Source organism: Ambystoma mexicanum, chromosome 3q, assembly GCF_040938575.1.
Source record: "Ambystoma mexicanum isolate Mex_15411 chromosome 3q, UKY_AmexF1_1, whole genome shotgun sequence".
Taxonomy (NCBI): domain Eukaryota; kingdom Metazoa; phylum Chordata; class Amphibia; order Caudata; family Ambystomatidae; genus Ambystoma; species Ambystoma mexicanum.
In genome coordinates, this window is record NC_090926.1 from 85799580 (window position 1) to 85816252 (window position 16673).

Consider the following 16673-nt stretch of genomic DNA (forward strand, 5'->3'; position numbering starts at 1 on the left):
TCTGGGCAGTGTTGCCTGTGCCTCCCCCGTGGGTATATTATTTCCCCACGTGTGTGCCGCCTTCAGAGCACCACAGCGGATTGCAGAATGTGCTGGTTGACCCCTGAAGGAAGAGCCCCTCCACGACCCAGCCTATCCAGTGGCGTACGTTATCCTGAAATCTTAGGCTCCCTGTAATGTGCCATATTGTTGAGGGAGCTATGATCCTCACTACCACTTGGGTGTCCCACTGTCCCCGCGTGATGGCTTCTGGGAAACTGTATTAATCACAGGGAGTTCAGGGGTGCTCAGTCTTGCCAAAGGGAAATGTTTGTATTGGTGTAGGGATATCACTGGAAGTGCCAAGAGCCAGCAGTCCCCGTGTTCAAATCACCTAGGAATATGGTTTGTAGCCAGGTGCAGCCCCTGCATCCGGCGTCATAGGTTCCTTGTTATAGTAAGTATTGTTGGGCTTCCCCACATCAAGCATCAGTATATGGGTTCTCAAATAAGCAATAGGTGTTTGGCTCTCCTTTAAATGGACTGTCCTCCCTCGTATTGTGGGAGCGTATAAAATATTGTTGCCATTCTTGTGAGTCCCACAGCTTTGGGCGTGCGCCTGTGTATTATTGGCAGGCCGCTTCTCGTTCCCCAGTGTGCCCGCGGCTCACCTTTTGTCCCTTGCGTTGCCCTGCCACTCCGCTCACGGGGCCGCGTTAGGCTGGAGTCTCTGCGCCAAGGCCGCACCCACCGGAGCACGCACCGCACCGGGTGGCAGTTGGGGCTGGCAGGGGTCCTCTGCGCCAGGGGCAGGCCAATGTCCCACGGCCGGGTCTGTGCACAGATTGGGGCTCCTTCGTCGCAATCAGCTGGCTAGATGCAGCACCTCTCCGCAGACTCCCAGGGCTCACGCCGCTCCCCCTCATGGCCTTTCAGCAGCAGCGGAGCCGCGCCGTGTCTCCAGCTCCCCCCGGAACTCCTCAGCGGCTGCCGGCCTGCAGGACCACCCGCCTTCTCAATAGGTCCAGCGAACTCGGCAACGCCATTGCGTTTCTCAGCCCAAGTTGGCCTGGATATGCTGTGTGCTGTTGGGCATCTGCCGGGTAGTTTAATTTATGTAGCTTCGGCCCCGAACAGGATTAATTTGACTGGAGGATCTTCGTGGGATCGGAGAACTCCGATCACGTGGCCATCTTGATTGCGTGCAACGCCGCCTCCGACTTTCTTACTGACCCTTAAAGGGGGATTATTCTTCCCTATATCCGTTTGTCACTGTTTCACAATTTCAGATATACTTCCCTTCTCACTCTAGGTTTACGTTCCTCTTCGAAAGTTGTTTTCAAACATGAGGAAAACCAGCCCCTCCCCACAACCCCCCTTTGTCCCGGAGTTTTGGGTTAACTAGGGCATGGTCTAGATCTACTAAGTCCTTGCCAGAGCTCATTTCAAGAAGACCTACATTCAATAAATCTCTTCTAGTAGACTGTGATTATTGTGATGCCCCATATAAATATTGGGATGAATACATAATGGTTTCGAAACAAATGCACTAGATCAATGATGGTATATTGATTAGGCTTCATTAAGCATGTGTGGCCTATTGTCTGTAAAAATTAATTAATCCAGTTTTTCTTTTTATGTACCCACTGTTTGCATTGTTGACTGGTACTACCCTTTTTTGATGCATAAGGCGAGCATTGGTCATTGTCACGGTTTTACTTTATGTAATGTGGAATACATGTGTATATAAATGTATGTACACGCTTGTTTGGGGAATTGCCTATTTTTAGGAAAAAAATACAGTAAAGAGAATATTTTTGTATATTGTTGTTGTGCATTTATTGCCCACCTTAGACACACCTTATATGTTAATATTATGATTATTGGCCCTAGTGCTTAAGGTGGTTAATGGGCAATCCTACCTGTTGATATCACAATACTGTTTCACTTCATCTTCCTCTGTGTGTGAGTCCCAGACTCACTGTTTTCCTGGTTCACTAACCTGCCAGGGCTTTTCCGTACTCCATTCACTCTCTCTTTCATCCACATATGTTTTTCCAATATTGGGTCACCAACCCTTTTCCATCAACGTTTTTATCTGTTTTAACTCTTCTTTTCAAATATTGGGTCGCCGACCCTGTCTGAATTGCTTGCATCCATATCAGTTTCTTTAGTGTTAGTGCGAAATGGCATTCACATTCAACCACTCCAGTAACCCATTTGCTTGCCCTGGACTTACCAGGCAGCTTTGGTGTTCCTCACGTCTTTCCTTATCCTTCCTTTTCGGTCTGCTGACTTAGCGTGCATCCAGTTAGCCCTTGCTTGGTCTTTTTCTGCAATTTGCAGCTTCAGTGAGCTTCGTTCAGTTGGGTCTCCTTGCACGCTCTTCCTGTCAGCCTCCGTACTGCTTTTTATAGTCTGTTCATCTTCAGCGTTCCGACCGGCATCAGAACAAGTTACCAACAGTTTCAGTCTCTGCCTCGCTCTCATTTTGGTCAGTTGTGTCAGCTTTAAACTTCCTAGCATTGCTCAACATTTTCCAAAGAAGCTTCCCGCTTCTGGTCATCGTCATTGCTCTATCCCTCTTCCTCATCTCAGTACTAAAAAAAGGGAGTGGGGTAAGTAAGGTAGTTGGCTGAGAAAACCTGGGAATTCTTTAACTAGATACCAGAAATAAGCCATGTAGGTATGTTGCAGATGCACACAAGTGTCAGTAGGAGTTGTGACTGCAAGAGTATTTTCATCCAGTGGTTGTCTGCCTCTCTCGAGTTTGTCGTCCCCTATGTGGCCGTCCTGCAGACAGCCACCCCCGGGTCAAAGTCAGTTAGTTTATGCCTTTCCCTGGGCACGTATGAGAAGCTTCCCACCAGATAATCAGCGACGATATTGCTAGATTCGTCACAATACCCAAAAGACTTTTTGCAGTTAAAGTGAGTTCTGCTTTAATTCTAGCATGAATAATACATAGCTACAATAGTTCACAGTGCACATAGGCATGTTTTGTTTCTGTGTGTCACTGTTGATTTCTTATTACTATTCATTTTTTTGTCATCCGGATATTTTTAGAGTGCTTCGATGATGTGCATCTACACTGCACAGTGACTTGCTAATCAACACAAAATCCTGATCTGTCAGAAATGTTCTGTTTTCATTGTTTTTCAGGGTGTCTGCATAATCAGATGTAGTTTGTCAGGATGAAATACTCTAGTATTGTGGACAGGCAAATGTCATGAGGGAGTGGCTGTTTCTACCAAATACTACCTGGACTTTGAGTCTTGTGGGTTGCCTATTACTAACCATGATCATCCAGAGATTTACATGGTTTTCATTTTGAACCACTAATTGTTGACAATCCACAAGTAAAATAAACACAGGGTATACAGAAATACCATGCCATTCAAATGCCCATGTCTATAGTCATGTTTGGTTAGCTAAACTCTTCAGGATCAGGGAAAGCTGTGTGTCCACAGTACCATGGACATCATCTGTGTATAGGCACCATACAAATGTCCAATTAATAAAAAATATTACCATTGTCCATGGCTGTCCATGGTTATTAAATATCTGTAGGATAATGTACAACCATGCATGCCAATAATATCAGTACACCAACAGATTGTGGATGACTATAGTCTGTCCATGAGCCATTTACCATCTGTGGTTGTCAATAGTAAACCATGGACTAAATCATGGATATACAAGGACTTTGTCCAGGGTTGTCCATGGATACACCGCGGACAACCATGGATAATCAATTAACTTAATTAACAAGTATGTCTTCTAGGGGGGCTGTTGCACACAAGGGAGATGGCCGCCTGAGGGGAGAGCTCCGGCCCGTAACATATCCTATTATAAATGAATCCTGTTCGGGGCCGCCTGCACGCCAATAAACACCTGCATTCGGCGGTGGAGAGCCTGCGGCATCACTCCACCGATTTTCATGTAGAAACGCCGGCTCAATCCTGAGAAATCGGACTGCAAACTTATACCGTGAATGCAGCGGAGGCGTATCCGGCCCACAGCTCCAGGAGAAATCACGCGATGGCCGGGGGTGCTGGCGCCTTTCTGAGTTGCCGGTGGATATATCCTGTTGGCCCTCGATCCTTCTCCTGGGTATAAAACCCAGGAGAAGGATCTGAGACCCTCCCGGCCGCTTGCCATTGTACCCTGTGACCTATTCAAGACCCTCTGGTCGCCTGCCAGGCACGTTGTTAATGACTCTAAGTCATGGATTTTAGTCCGTATAGCGAATCTTGAATCTAGGCGAACCTATCTGCACTCTACACACTTAGATTATAAGACTACTAAACATCAGACTACCACAAGATAACCTGCCAACAAACACCGTTATGACATCTCTCATGCCCAACACATCTATTGGCTACCTAGCCATACTCTCTACACTTTCTGCCTTAGCCTTTACGGCAGCCCCTCGCCACATTCTGACTACAGGAAGGGAACCAACCAGAAAGATGTACACACAGTCACCACCTAAACAGACTGCTCCCTTGACCTGGACCCAACTGAATAAGGCCTGTCCTGCCGGACTAAGGAACTCTAGACTTGGCACTAGACTACCCAAACAGCCTGCGCCCTTCGCCCAGACCCAACAGAGTTAAGCCTGTCCCACCGGACTAAGGAACCTCAGACTAGGCACCAGACTTCCCATACCACCAAGTGCACACCTACCTCTTAGCCACACTAAGAAGGCTCAAACACACCAGCCGTAACATGCACACAAGGAAACCTAGCTGCAATCAAACCCCTTGCACCAAATCCTCTGAAACTTTGCCCAACAAAGTCCACACTAGCAATAACACCGAAATAAAACAAAACCTCAAGGGAGGTCTCATCAACGCTAGATCACTAACAGCCCACGCCTCGGAAATTGCTGACATCATCACCTGTAACCAACTTGATTTCCTAGCAGTTACCGAAACATGGCTACACAAAGCTGCTGGCCCTGCCCTCATGATAGCCATACCCCCAAACTTCACCGTCTTCAGAAAAGACAGGGAAACTTCCAAAGGAGGAGGCATAGCTCTTATCTGCAGAGCCAACCTCACCATCAAAGAAATAGACAGCCTCACTATGCCGTCAGCTGAATTACTTTCCCTAAAACTAGAAATCTCTGCTACACGTACCATCACAATACACCTTATCTACAGACCCCCTGGCCCTGGCCCACTAGGCACCTTTGAAGAAGACTTAACCACCTTATTAAACACTAATGCCAAACCAGGAACACAAATCATCCTTTAGGCAATTTTAACTTAGGTTACAAGGACCTAAAAGACTCCAATGCCTCCACCATAGCTAACACTATTGGGGAAGCAGGCCTCACTATTCGGAATAACGGCCCTACACACTCTAAAGGCAACACATTGGATTGGACTGGGTCGCAGACATCAATTGCGTTTCCCTCATAATGGTAATTGAACCTTGCATATGGACAGATCACTATCTGATCTCACTGACCATTTCAGACCTTCCACAACCCGAATCTACCAAACCTCAGCCTCCACCAGCCCTCACCCGCTGCAAAAAAAATATAACACTTGCGAATCTCCTCCCCCTGATCCAACCTATCACTAATCGCTCTAGCCAGATCTCTAACCCCAACGATCTAGTCGACCTGTACAACACCACCATCAACTCGGCGATTGACGCCATTGCGCTGTTGAAACCCACTAAATCAAAACCTATTGCCCATCTGAACACCTGGTTCACCCCCGCGCTAAAAGCCCTAAGCAAAGAGAAACGACATGCAGAAGCCTGTTGGAGAAAAAAACCCTTCCCACAACAAAAACTTTCTCACTGCCCTTACTAACAGCTACAAAAAACAAATCATTCAGGCAAAAAAGAGACCTTTAATGACAGAATCAAAAAAGCGAATTTGAATACCAAGGAAATCTTCTCCATTCTGAGAGAATTAGAATCCCCAATTGCACCCATAGATTCTTGCTCCAAAGACAAAGCCTGGTGCACTAACATTCAAAAAGCCCTATGCAACAAAATCATAATGTTACAAGACAAAATACTAGCCAAAAAATCCGCCCTCCACAGCATCGCCCTCTCTACGCAAGAAACCATCCTCCAGGAACTTGCCAGCAACCAAACTAAACCCCCTAACCAATTTAGCTTTAGAGCCAGCTCTACTGCAGAAACAAAGAACATCATCTTGTCCTTGAAACCGTCCCGATGCCTTGGGTACACCTGTCCTGCCCCAATTATTAAAGAGGCTGCACATGAACTAGCCCCCTTCGTCGCATCATTTATTAACTCCTCATTTAAATCATGCTCTGTGCCAACAAACCTTAAAGACGCCTGGATACTACCTCTCCTAAAAAAAAGTTAACCTGGACCCCAATGTCCCAACGAACTATAGGCCCATAACAACTGTCCTGTTCCTCCTTAAAATCTTAGATAAAGCTGCATATCTTCAGATCCAAGCTTATCTGGAGACCAACAATCTACTAGGGGCAAGACAATCAGGATTTAGGCCAAGACATGGAACCGAAACGGCTCTCCTTGATCTTAAAAACCAACTAGATGAGCGCAAAGACAGAGGAGATGTCTCTATTCTCCTACTCCTAGACCTATCAGCTGCCTTCGACCTGGTAGATCACATGGTACTTTGCAATCACCTCAAATCGGCAGCCAACTTCTCTACTAAATCCACGGCATGGATAAATTCATTCCTGGACCAGAGAACCATAAGAGTCGTCTCACCTTCATCAGCAGCGGATCCAGTCCCCATCACCTGCGGAGTCCCTCAAGGGTCATGTGTTTCCCCTACGTTATACAATATTTTTACAAAGCCTCTGTCATGTCACGTGGGAGACCGGGGTCTGCCGCTCCCTTTTCCTCCTGGCGAGTCTACCCGCGCGATCGCGTCTGGGGACTCACCAGGGGAGGAGCGTTTGGTGTTTGGGCCGGTGGTCTACGGCGCATGCGCGGGAGACCTCTGTCTCGGTTCCGCGCATGCGCCGTGGACTGGGCTCGCCTCCTCGGAAGGGCTTGCCTTCCAGGCCTCGTTGTGGTTTCGCCGGTGCCCGGAGACGAAGCGGCTTGCGTTCCAAGCCTCTCAGGCGCCGGCGACCCACAAAAGAGGCTGCGAATCGATGCAACCCGCTTCTCAACGCGGTTTGCTTCGCTTCGCTTCGTTGTCCTGTTTACCTGCAACTTACCTGGGTCCTGTCCTGGGCCAACCTGCTACTTATCTGGGTCCAGTCTCGGGCCTGCCTGCTTACCCCTACTTGGATCCTGTCCTGGGTCTTCCTTCTTACACCTATTTGGATCCTGTCCTGGGCCTGCCTGCTACTTACCTGGGTCCTGCCCTGGGCCTGCCTGCTTACCCCTACTTGGGTCCTGTCCTGGGTTTACCAGCTACTTACCTGGGTCCTGTCCAGGGCCTATCAGCTTCTTACCTGGGTCCCACCTTGGGCCTGCTTGCATTCCCCTACCTGGGTCCACCCTGGGCCAGCCAGCAACTCTCCCGGGTCCACCCTGGTTCCGCCTACTCAGCTCCTTATTGGGCCAGTCTGCAAGTTATATCTGGTCCCCCTCATTCCTGTCTGGCCAACTCCTGAATCTGATCCTGTGGACTGTCGGAACCACCAGCACCTGCCAAGATCTCTTCTTTCTGCGTTGTAGACCTTTCTTGCCGCGCCGGACATTTTTGACTACTGCTGCAGTACTTAAGCTCTCGGAGTAATTGTCATCGGACTTCATCTTGCCAGCGATCTTCACCAGGACAATGGCCTCACCTGTCTGTGCTTGCACAGTCCCTTTGTCACGTTAATCAGGAGAGTGCTTTTCGTGACATTGGGGGTCGGTCCATCCTCCACCCAGTTCCAATTTTGGGTGGTGGAGAGGCTGGTTCTTCGTGCCACTAGTTCATCTTTTCACGGGCTCCAGACTGGCGACCTCTGCGAGATCGACCACCAAGACATCAGGTACGCGGCCCTATCGGGCTTCCCAACTTGACAGCCTCTCTTTGATATATTGGACAAACTAGGGGTCTCATATACCAACTACGCCGATGATACCCAGATTCTTATCCCAATCCAAGGTGATTATGAAAAAGACACCAGACTCATAAACAAAATTTACCAAATCATCCAAACCTGGATGGCCACACATGGCCTATGCCTTAACGACGATAAGACTGAGCTCTTAATCATCGGGTCTACCAATAAACTGAACAAACTACCCCAGCTATACAATTCCATCACGATTGATGGCATCAAAATCAAGGTAGCCAAAGAAGTTAAAACCTTAGGTTTTTACTTAGACTCAGCTCTCACCCTCGACAAGCAAGTAAATGCTACAGCCTCAGCAACCAGTTACACCTGCAAACTCATCCACGCCTGCAAACCATACCTTTCCACAGATAGCTGCACCACCATAGCGCGAGCCCTCATCCTCTCTAAATTAGAGTACTGTAATGCACTGTACCTAGGCACCAGTAAACATAACATTAACAAACTCCAAACCCTGCAGAACAATGCCCTTAGAACAGCCCTAGGAATCCCCAAAGGACAACACATATCTGTCCATAGAAGAGCCGTCAACTGGTTGGCCATCAATGACCGTATCAAATTCAAAACTCTGAACATTACACACAATTGTCTGAACAACAAAGCTCCTGCATACCTGACAGAAAAATTCACTAAGCATACGGCTGAACGTCCCATCAGAAAGGCCCTCTCAAATAAGATCAAAGTCCCCAACTTTAAACTGAAAAGAACTGGTGGGTCCAAGTTCCCGGTTCTAGCAGCGCAGCTCTGGAACTCCATCCCAGATGCACTTAGAGCCGCCCCTTCCTTCCATGTGTTCAAAGCTAACGCTAAACTCTGGCTTAACACCAACAACCGCTAAATGCCCCAACTGCACCAAATACTCTGTATATTTATTGTAAATACTTGTAACTGTAACAGATCTTTCATGTAAATCATCCGACATTGCAACACAAATAAGGCTTGATATATGTAACATATCTCACATGTAAGTAAGAAATGCTTGATATATGATCCTGTAATATATGATCCTGTAACATAAGAAATGTAACTTATTCATGTACCTGTAACCCAAGATTTATTTTCTGCAAGCGCCCAGTTGCTTAACGGCCAGGCGCACTCTATAAATAAATAAACAATACAATACACTGCACGCCTGGTCCGGACGGAACATTGCTCTTTTCGTCGGGATTGTCATTCCGTTCCCTGTGCCGCTATTGCCCTGCGGATTGATCCTTGACTGACCGCCGGGTCGGACCTTGTCGACGGCAGCGGGCCGGTTGCGTTCACTCGCTGGGGCCTGCCGATAACATCATAAGGTGGGTGCCCTGGTGCCTTTCTCTTATATACTCATAAGCGGTGTACGCCACACTCCTAAGTGCCAACAATCGCCAACCACTACCTATCACTGGGCGCTAGAGCGTGGGCAGACGCAACGCAACCCAATAGAGTTGACACATGGGGCGCAGCGAGAAAAAAAGTATGGGCTCCAAGAAAATTGGTCCGATCGACTCCTTTGCCAACTCCCAGCCGTATGGGCCTGCCGAGACACCCGCTGAGCCCTCGGGCAGCCAGCTGGAGTCTCCAATGGATGTGAGAGTGGACAAACTACTAACGATGGTCCAAAGTGGATTCCTGGCCGTGAACATCAAACTGGACGACATAGGGGCCATGATCAGCTCTTTGAAGGCTAGGGTTGATAAGGAAAGTGCTCGCACTACGGAGGCGGAGAACAGGATTGGAGTTAATGAGGACTCGATAGCACAACATAGCCGTGATATCGCCCAGTTGAAGGGAGACCTGCAGAAAACCCTGAACAAGTGCGAGGACTTGGAATCTCGCTCCAGGAGAAACAATATCCGCCTGGTCGGAGTAGCCGAATCCTTTGGTAAGGGCTCTATGGAGCGCCATGTGGAAAACCTCCTGAAATCCCTCCTGGGCCCCGATGCTTTCTCCGATCATTTCCTCGTGGAGCGGGCCCATCGCACCCTGGCCTCCCCTCCTAAGTCTGGAGCACCGCCCCGCACGATCATTGCCCGACTTCTGAATTATAGAGATGGAGACGCTATCTTGAGGCTTTCCAGAGAAAAAGGATCCCTGTATTACGAAGAAAACAGGATACACATATATCCGGACTTTTCGACCAATGTGCAGACACTGAGAAGATCCTACGAACCGGTCAAGAGACAGCTGAGACTACGCCAGATCCCATATGCGCTTGTCTTCCCGGCTAAAATGTGCATCCAACACGGAGGCCGCGCACACTTTTTCGACAATCCTACGGAGGCCATGATGTACGTCGAGGCCTCAATCCCCCTTCACCCAGGGAATCGGGAAGCTAACCGTAACCTGCCGCCCCGGCGGGTGCCGGAACAGGAGGACCATGCTGGCTGAAGGGACTTGCTCTACACTGCCTTACCATAAGTTTGATAACCCGTCGATGGCGAGGTGGCCCTGTCCACCATATATTGTTGTAGGGCCGTGAGCCCCCACACATGGTGTTCGGTCACGTGAGTACAGCTCACACCCCCAGGAGACTTCCCAAGTTATGGTTGATGGGATACATCATCGGGTTGGGGTTGATGATGCGGATGGGGGTTGGAAGGGGAAGCGGGTAAGAGTTTGTCCTGGTGCTCTGCCAGGCATGGTTGGGATGTTATAAAGTTAAAACCAGGGCACTGTTCTTCAGCGAGACTCTTCCAAAACTTGAGACAGTGGCGCCATGCTTGGCAAATTCCCCCTTTGATAAGCTATGTCGCAGGCTAAGGGTGGGTTGAACATTCGACTACTTTCTTGGAACATTCGGGGTCTCAACAACCCAGTCAAGGCAAGGAAAATTGCTGCATACATTTCACGCCATGATCCCCATATCCTCCTGATACAGGAGACACATGCGATGGGGAGTATCAACAATAAATTCCTTCCATGGTGGGGCCCACATATGTACTTCACAGAACATTCAACACAATCCAGGGGAGTCCTGACGCTTATACACACCAAGCTGTGCTTAAGGTATCTTGCTAGTAAAATAGACCCTTTGGGTAGATACGTGTTGGTATGGGGGGAGGTGGCGGGACGGCAAATCCTGTTGATTAATACATATGGTCCTAATATTGATGACCTGCTATTTTATCGCGCAATCCTTGACATGATGTCCACATCGATAGATGCGCAAATAATATGGGGCGGAGATTTCAATATGATCCTCGATCACTCCTTGGACCACTCATCTACGTCCCCCAGGGCCCCGTCCAAAGCGGCTCTTGCCGTTAAACAGATGATGGTACAGACTAACATAATTGACGCATGGCGCACGTTGTATCCACTTGAGAGGAAATTCACTTTCTACTCATCTGTTCACGACTCTCACTCTCGTATAGATTATTGGCTTATTAACTCGTCCCTCTCCGCTGAGATCAATGACTGTGCAATACACCCCCGCACACTCTCAGACCACTCGCAGATAACACTGGACATCAGCCTGGGTGACTCCCCACCTCCGGCTAAAAGGTGGAGGATGCCCTCTGCAATCCTTAGGGACCCCAATATCTGTGAGGCATTAAATACTGAAATCGAGGAGTTTTTGGAGTTGAACGAGGGTTCGGTGAGCACCTATGCTATCCTGTGGGAGGCATTCAAGGTTTGGGTCCGGGGTACTATACTGGGTAAATCTACAGGTATGCTGAGAGCGGTGAGGAGGGAACTGGGTGTGGCTGAAGCCGCAATAGATACACTACAGACGGAATATAGTGCCACATTGAACAAGGAAACCCTGTCTAAGATACACGCTTCAATCAAGGAATTTAATGAACTAGCCAATAGGGAAGTTTTGTACATGGCTGCCCCGGCTAAGGCCCGTAGATACAGGGAGAGCAATAGGGCGGGGAGATTTCTGGCCAACATGCTTAAAACAGATAGGCACCTTAATCCAATCGCTAGTATTCAGAACCCGGCTGGGGTCACGGTCAATAAAGAATGTGATATAAACACCACTTTTGCTGATTTTTACTCCGCTTTATACTCTGATCATGATGTTAAAACCAGGGAAGACACGTTCAGATATCTAGACTTCCTTGATCTCCCAACACTCACTGAAACAACGCGAAACATTTTAGATCAAGCCGTGACTATTGAAGAACTAAACAAGGCCATTAAATCTTTATCTGGTGGCCGTGCCCCTGGCTCGGATGGCCTGACTGCTGAACTGTATAAGGAATTTCAAGGCGTATTGGCCCCACTGTTACTGAAAGTATGGGAGGAGGCCATGAATTGTGGTGTCCTTCCGGGCTCGATGCGTGAGGCAGTTATTACGGTCCTTCTGAAGCCACGTAGACCAGCACAAGATATAGCCTCCTACAAGCCACTCTCCCTAATCAATACCGATGCGAAAATCTTCGCTAAAGTACTGGCCACCAGGCTCTTTCCATACATGCCAATCCTGGTCCACCCTGACCAAGCTGGCTTCATACCTACTAGATCCACAGCTTTAAACCTTCGACGACTGTTCAATGTGCTGGCGCAAATAGACCCGGCGGCAAGGGCGGCCGTAGTGGCCCTCGATGTCGAAAAGGCCTTTGATTCCGTCTCCTGGACATACCTCTTCCTTGTACTCGAGAGGTTTGGACTTGGACCATATTTTATTAAATGCGTTCGGCTGCTATATACTAAACCATTCGCCAAGGTCCTAACCAATAACACCCTGTCCCCTTATTTCCATCTGCACAGGGGGACCAGGCAGGGCTGCCCATTTTCCCCCATTCTCTTTGCCCTCACTATTGAACCAATGGCGGAATATATTCGTCAACACCACTCGCATAGAGGACTCAGGATGACTGGCCCTCCCCAGATCATATCTCTGTATGCGGACGATACACTGTTGTATGTCCGGGACCCACATGAGAATGTGCAACACATTATGGCTGACATACACAAGTTCTCGGAATACTCGGGATATAAAATCAATGTCCCCAAATCTGAAATCTTTCCTTTGACCCCTAATACAGGTGACCTATCTTGCATCACAGGGTTTAAGCCTGCCCCCACGCTGGTGAGATACCTGGGAATAATGGTGGCTAGAGATAGACAGTTGATGCACTCACACAATCACGGCGAACTACTTCTCACCCTTTCGACCAAGCTCCACCTATGGGCTAATCTCCCTCTGTGCCTATACGGCCGAGTGGCCCTACTTAAAATGGTAGTATTACCCAAACTCCTGTATCTCTTCAATAACATCCCGATCTGGCCCGGTAAACCCTTTTTTTGTCAAACTTGGGTCACTGGCATCTTCCTTTATTTGGAACGGTAAAACTGCTAGGTTGGGGTGGGATAAAATGGTGGAGCCATACTTGCAGGGCGGTATTGCGGCCCCAGATTTTGAATTGTATTGCATAGCAGTACAGGCACAATTCGTAAAGCATTGGTTTGACCCCGAGGACACAGCCCCACACATTCTTCTCGAAAAGCATGCAGTCCGCCCTAATGATATTCGCTCGGTCCTTTTGAACCCCACCTATAGTAACAACTGCCCTTTTGACCCGGTATACGTCACTACATGGGTGTGGTTCAGGGTCTATAAAAGAATTGGCCTGGAGGTCCCCTATGACCCAGATATACCCCTGTGGAACTTCTCCAGTGTTTCCCCGACCTTCGACAGGGCCCTTCAGTGAACCTGGGACCCGAATAAACTCTTCAGGTTACGAGATATGTTCCCTGATGGCACGTTTTGTGAACTTGTAGATTTCACGGGGGCGGTGGGAGGGGGTCAGCTTAAACGTCTTCAATACTATTGTATGAGAACCGCTTTTGCTGCCAAATGGCCTTCCTTCCCGGTAGAACCCCAGGCACATGAGTGTTTCAGAGCCACGGTGACTACCGACGGTCATGGTAAGGGAATCTCGTCGTTATACACCCTGGTGCAATCACACTCCCCCTCACGAAATACTATCAGAGAAACCTGGGAGCGGGATGTGGGTACTCAGATCGATGACATGAGATGGGCCCGATATTGTCAACTCACCAAATTGGTCTCCATGAACTCTGGACTCCGACTGATACAATTTAAAATACTAAAACAGCTATATTACTCCCCGGCTAGACTGGCTAAGTTTGTGGAGGGTTGCACAGGGACATGTTTGAAATGTGGCGCTCCTGATGCTGGGGCATATCATATGTATTGGTCGTGCCCTGTTATTGCGAACTTTTGGCGAGAAGTGGCTGAGCTCCTTGAGGAGATAACGGCGATCCCAGCCGCCCTGTCCCCCCTAAAATACCTGCTTGGTGACATTGGGAAGGTGAAGGAGACCACGAGGAGACTTTTTAACATCTCATGTGTTATTGCCAAACGCTGCATACTTAAATGTTGGAAATCCACTGCAGGGCCTACCTGATCCAATTTCCTGAAAGACTTGTGTATAGTGAACGATGACGAGGAACTCTTTGTTTTATCAGTCCCGACACCCTGTCGTCCTAAAGATATATGGTCGCTACTACGTTTGTATTTATGTGATTTGATGTCCGATGCCGATGTAACACCTACCCCGTCACCTTAGGTGACGATATCTGTTTTATTGCCACAGATATATGCCATTGTCGATATTATACATATGCTATACTGTACTGTTTATGAGAACTGTCTTACTGTGAATTGATCCCCTCAATAAACAAAGTTTAAAAAAAAAAGTATGTCTTCTGTCATATCTATGGCACATAATTATTTTAGATTCATTGTTTTATCTGTAAAGAGTCTGATTTTTTGTTTTTTGTGTTTTTAATTAAGCCTAAAAGAACAGAAGAACCTCAATTCATTCTTTGCTGTGATGTTCGGGCTCAGTAACTGTGCCGTCAGCCGACTTGCCAGGACCTGGGAGGTAGGGTTTTATGTCTTATTCTTAAATGGAAATCGGCATAACATACTGTGAAGGAAGGATGTGTGTCTGCACTCCTACTAGTACCACATTTTGGCAGAGCAATCAATAGAGGAGCATCCTAAGAGGAGGAAATGAGCACTGGCAGTGGAGACCCTGGAACCGAGAGAATAACTTTGGTTACGACTACTAAATTAACACATAGAGAACAGCCCATGGAACAATCCAAAGAATCAGAATATGTGTATGGTTGGGTATAACTTTTGAATTGCACAAACTCAGCTTGTTTGATCATTAGCGTCATCTTTGGTAACAATAACCTAAAAAAGCACAATTATAGAACACATATTAATAACTGCATACACACATTTACAACAACAGCAAAATACAATAAAAGATGCCAGCTGTTGATTAAAATCACAACAATCAATTCAATTCATAATTTCGAGAATGCTAAATATATCCAGATTACCATTAAAAGTGTCTTATTGTCCGAATTTGGAAGATAAATCAATGTATGTTGCACTTCATAATGGACGGAAAGGAATTTTAGGCACGGGAAAGCTAAGAAAGCAGCTCTCAGTTGACTTTTCCAATTTTAAGGAATTATCAGCAGCTAGTTCGTCTCTTTATCCAGTGCGTGCACATTACAATGATGCTTGCTTGTCATGGTTTTTATGACTAATGTGTGTGTTATTTAATCAAGTTGATGTTGTATTGTCATACTAAGATATTGTAGATTGTTTGCATAAAATGTATTGATATATGTTTCCTTTGAATAATTCTGTGTTATTATGTAAATGTTCTTTGGAACTATAGACATAATGATAAATAAAATTAAAATGACCATTAATTAAATAAAGTTGCATCCCACCTTTTCCATGTCTGGAACAAATAACCCGAAAGAGTAAAAACTCATAGATGTGTTGTTACTTATCGACATAGCAGAATCACCTCTCCTACTCGCCTAAATCCTGTGGCTCTCAGAATTGGACAAAGACACTTCCCCCTAATATCAGTGTATGTTTGAGAAACATGGAAGTGGATGATATCGTACCTAACCACATGGCCAAAGGAACAAGAAGCTGAAATTCCTCAATTCCAGGAAGGGCGCAAAATGGCCACTGGGTGGATGGCAATTCCATGCAAAATTGCAGTTTATTCAAATATTTCCACACTTAACGATTTAGAAAAAATGTCCACACTCAAATTAACAAATTTAATTTTTTTATCTTGATAAATGTAGGTACACTATTAGAAATTACAAGGAAATGATTAGAACATTTATGTTTACGGTAACAAAATAAACATCCACCATATTGCACTAACGTTCGTGCATTAGTGTAATGAGCATGTTATTATTTTGGTGGTGAGAGCTGTGTATGCGTATCTAACTGGGTATTGGGTCCATGATAAGGGTTACGGGGAGGGGAAATAGGCTATTTCCATTTCTCAATAATATGGCATAATGATAGTGTTTATGCTGCACAAAGTCACTGTAGGAGTGGTTCCACAGCACAGAGACTTGACTGAGTGATGGCATGTTGTTCCCTCCTCAGGAGTATCCAGATGTAGTTTGTGAGGGAAAAGGGAAAGGGAACATAAGGTAAGGGAGGGATAAAGTGGGTGCAGGGTTAGACGAACACCTGAAGTTTTGGAGGGGGAGGTGCAGGTATTAGGGAAAGAGTAATGTGTGTTGGCGTTTGTATGCATGTTAACCCAACAGGTACATCTAAGTAGGAGTGCAGGATTGGCAGTGCAGGTTTTATTGAAGCTGTACCAGCGAGGGAGGTTTTCGTGATGGCAG

General features: G+C 47.0%; 1 protein-coding gene across 1 annotated transcript in view; it reads left to right on the top strand.

Annotated features, from left to right (window-relative positions):
* The window catches only part of RAPGEF3 (Rap guanine nucleotide exchange factor 3), a 764587-nt gene that overhangs the window by 593007 nt on the left and 154907 nt on the right, over positions 1–16673 (top strand). Inside the window, exon 22 of the mRNA XM_069653198.1 lies at positions 14779–14869. Within this exon, the coding sequence (XP_069509299.1) occupies positions 14779–14869 (91 nt within the window). The remainder of the gene's footprint in view (positions 1–14778; positions 14870–16673) is intronic.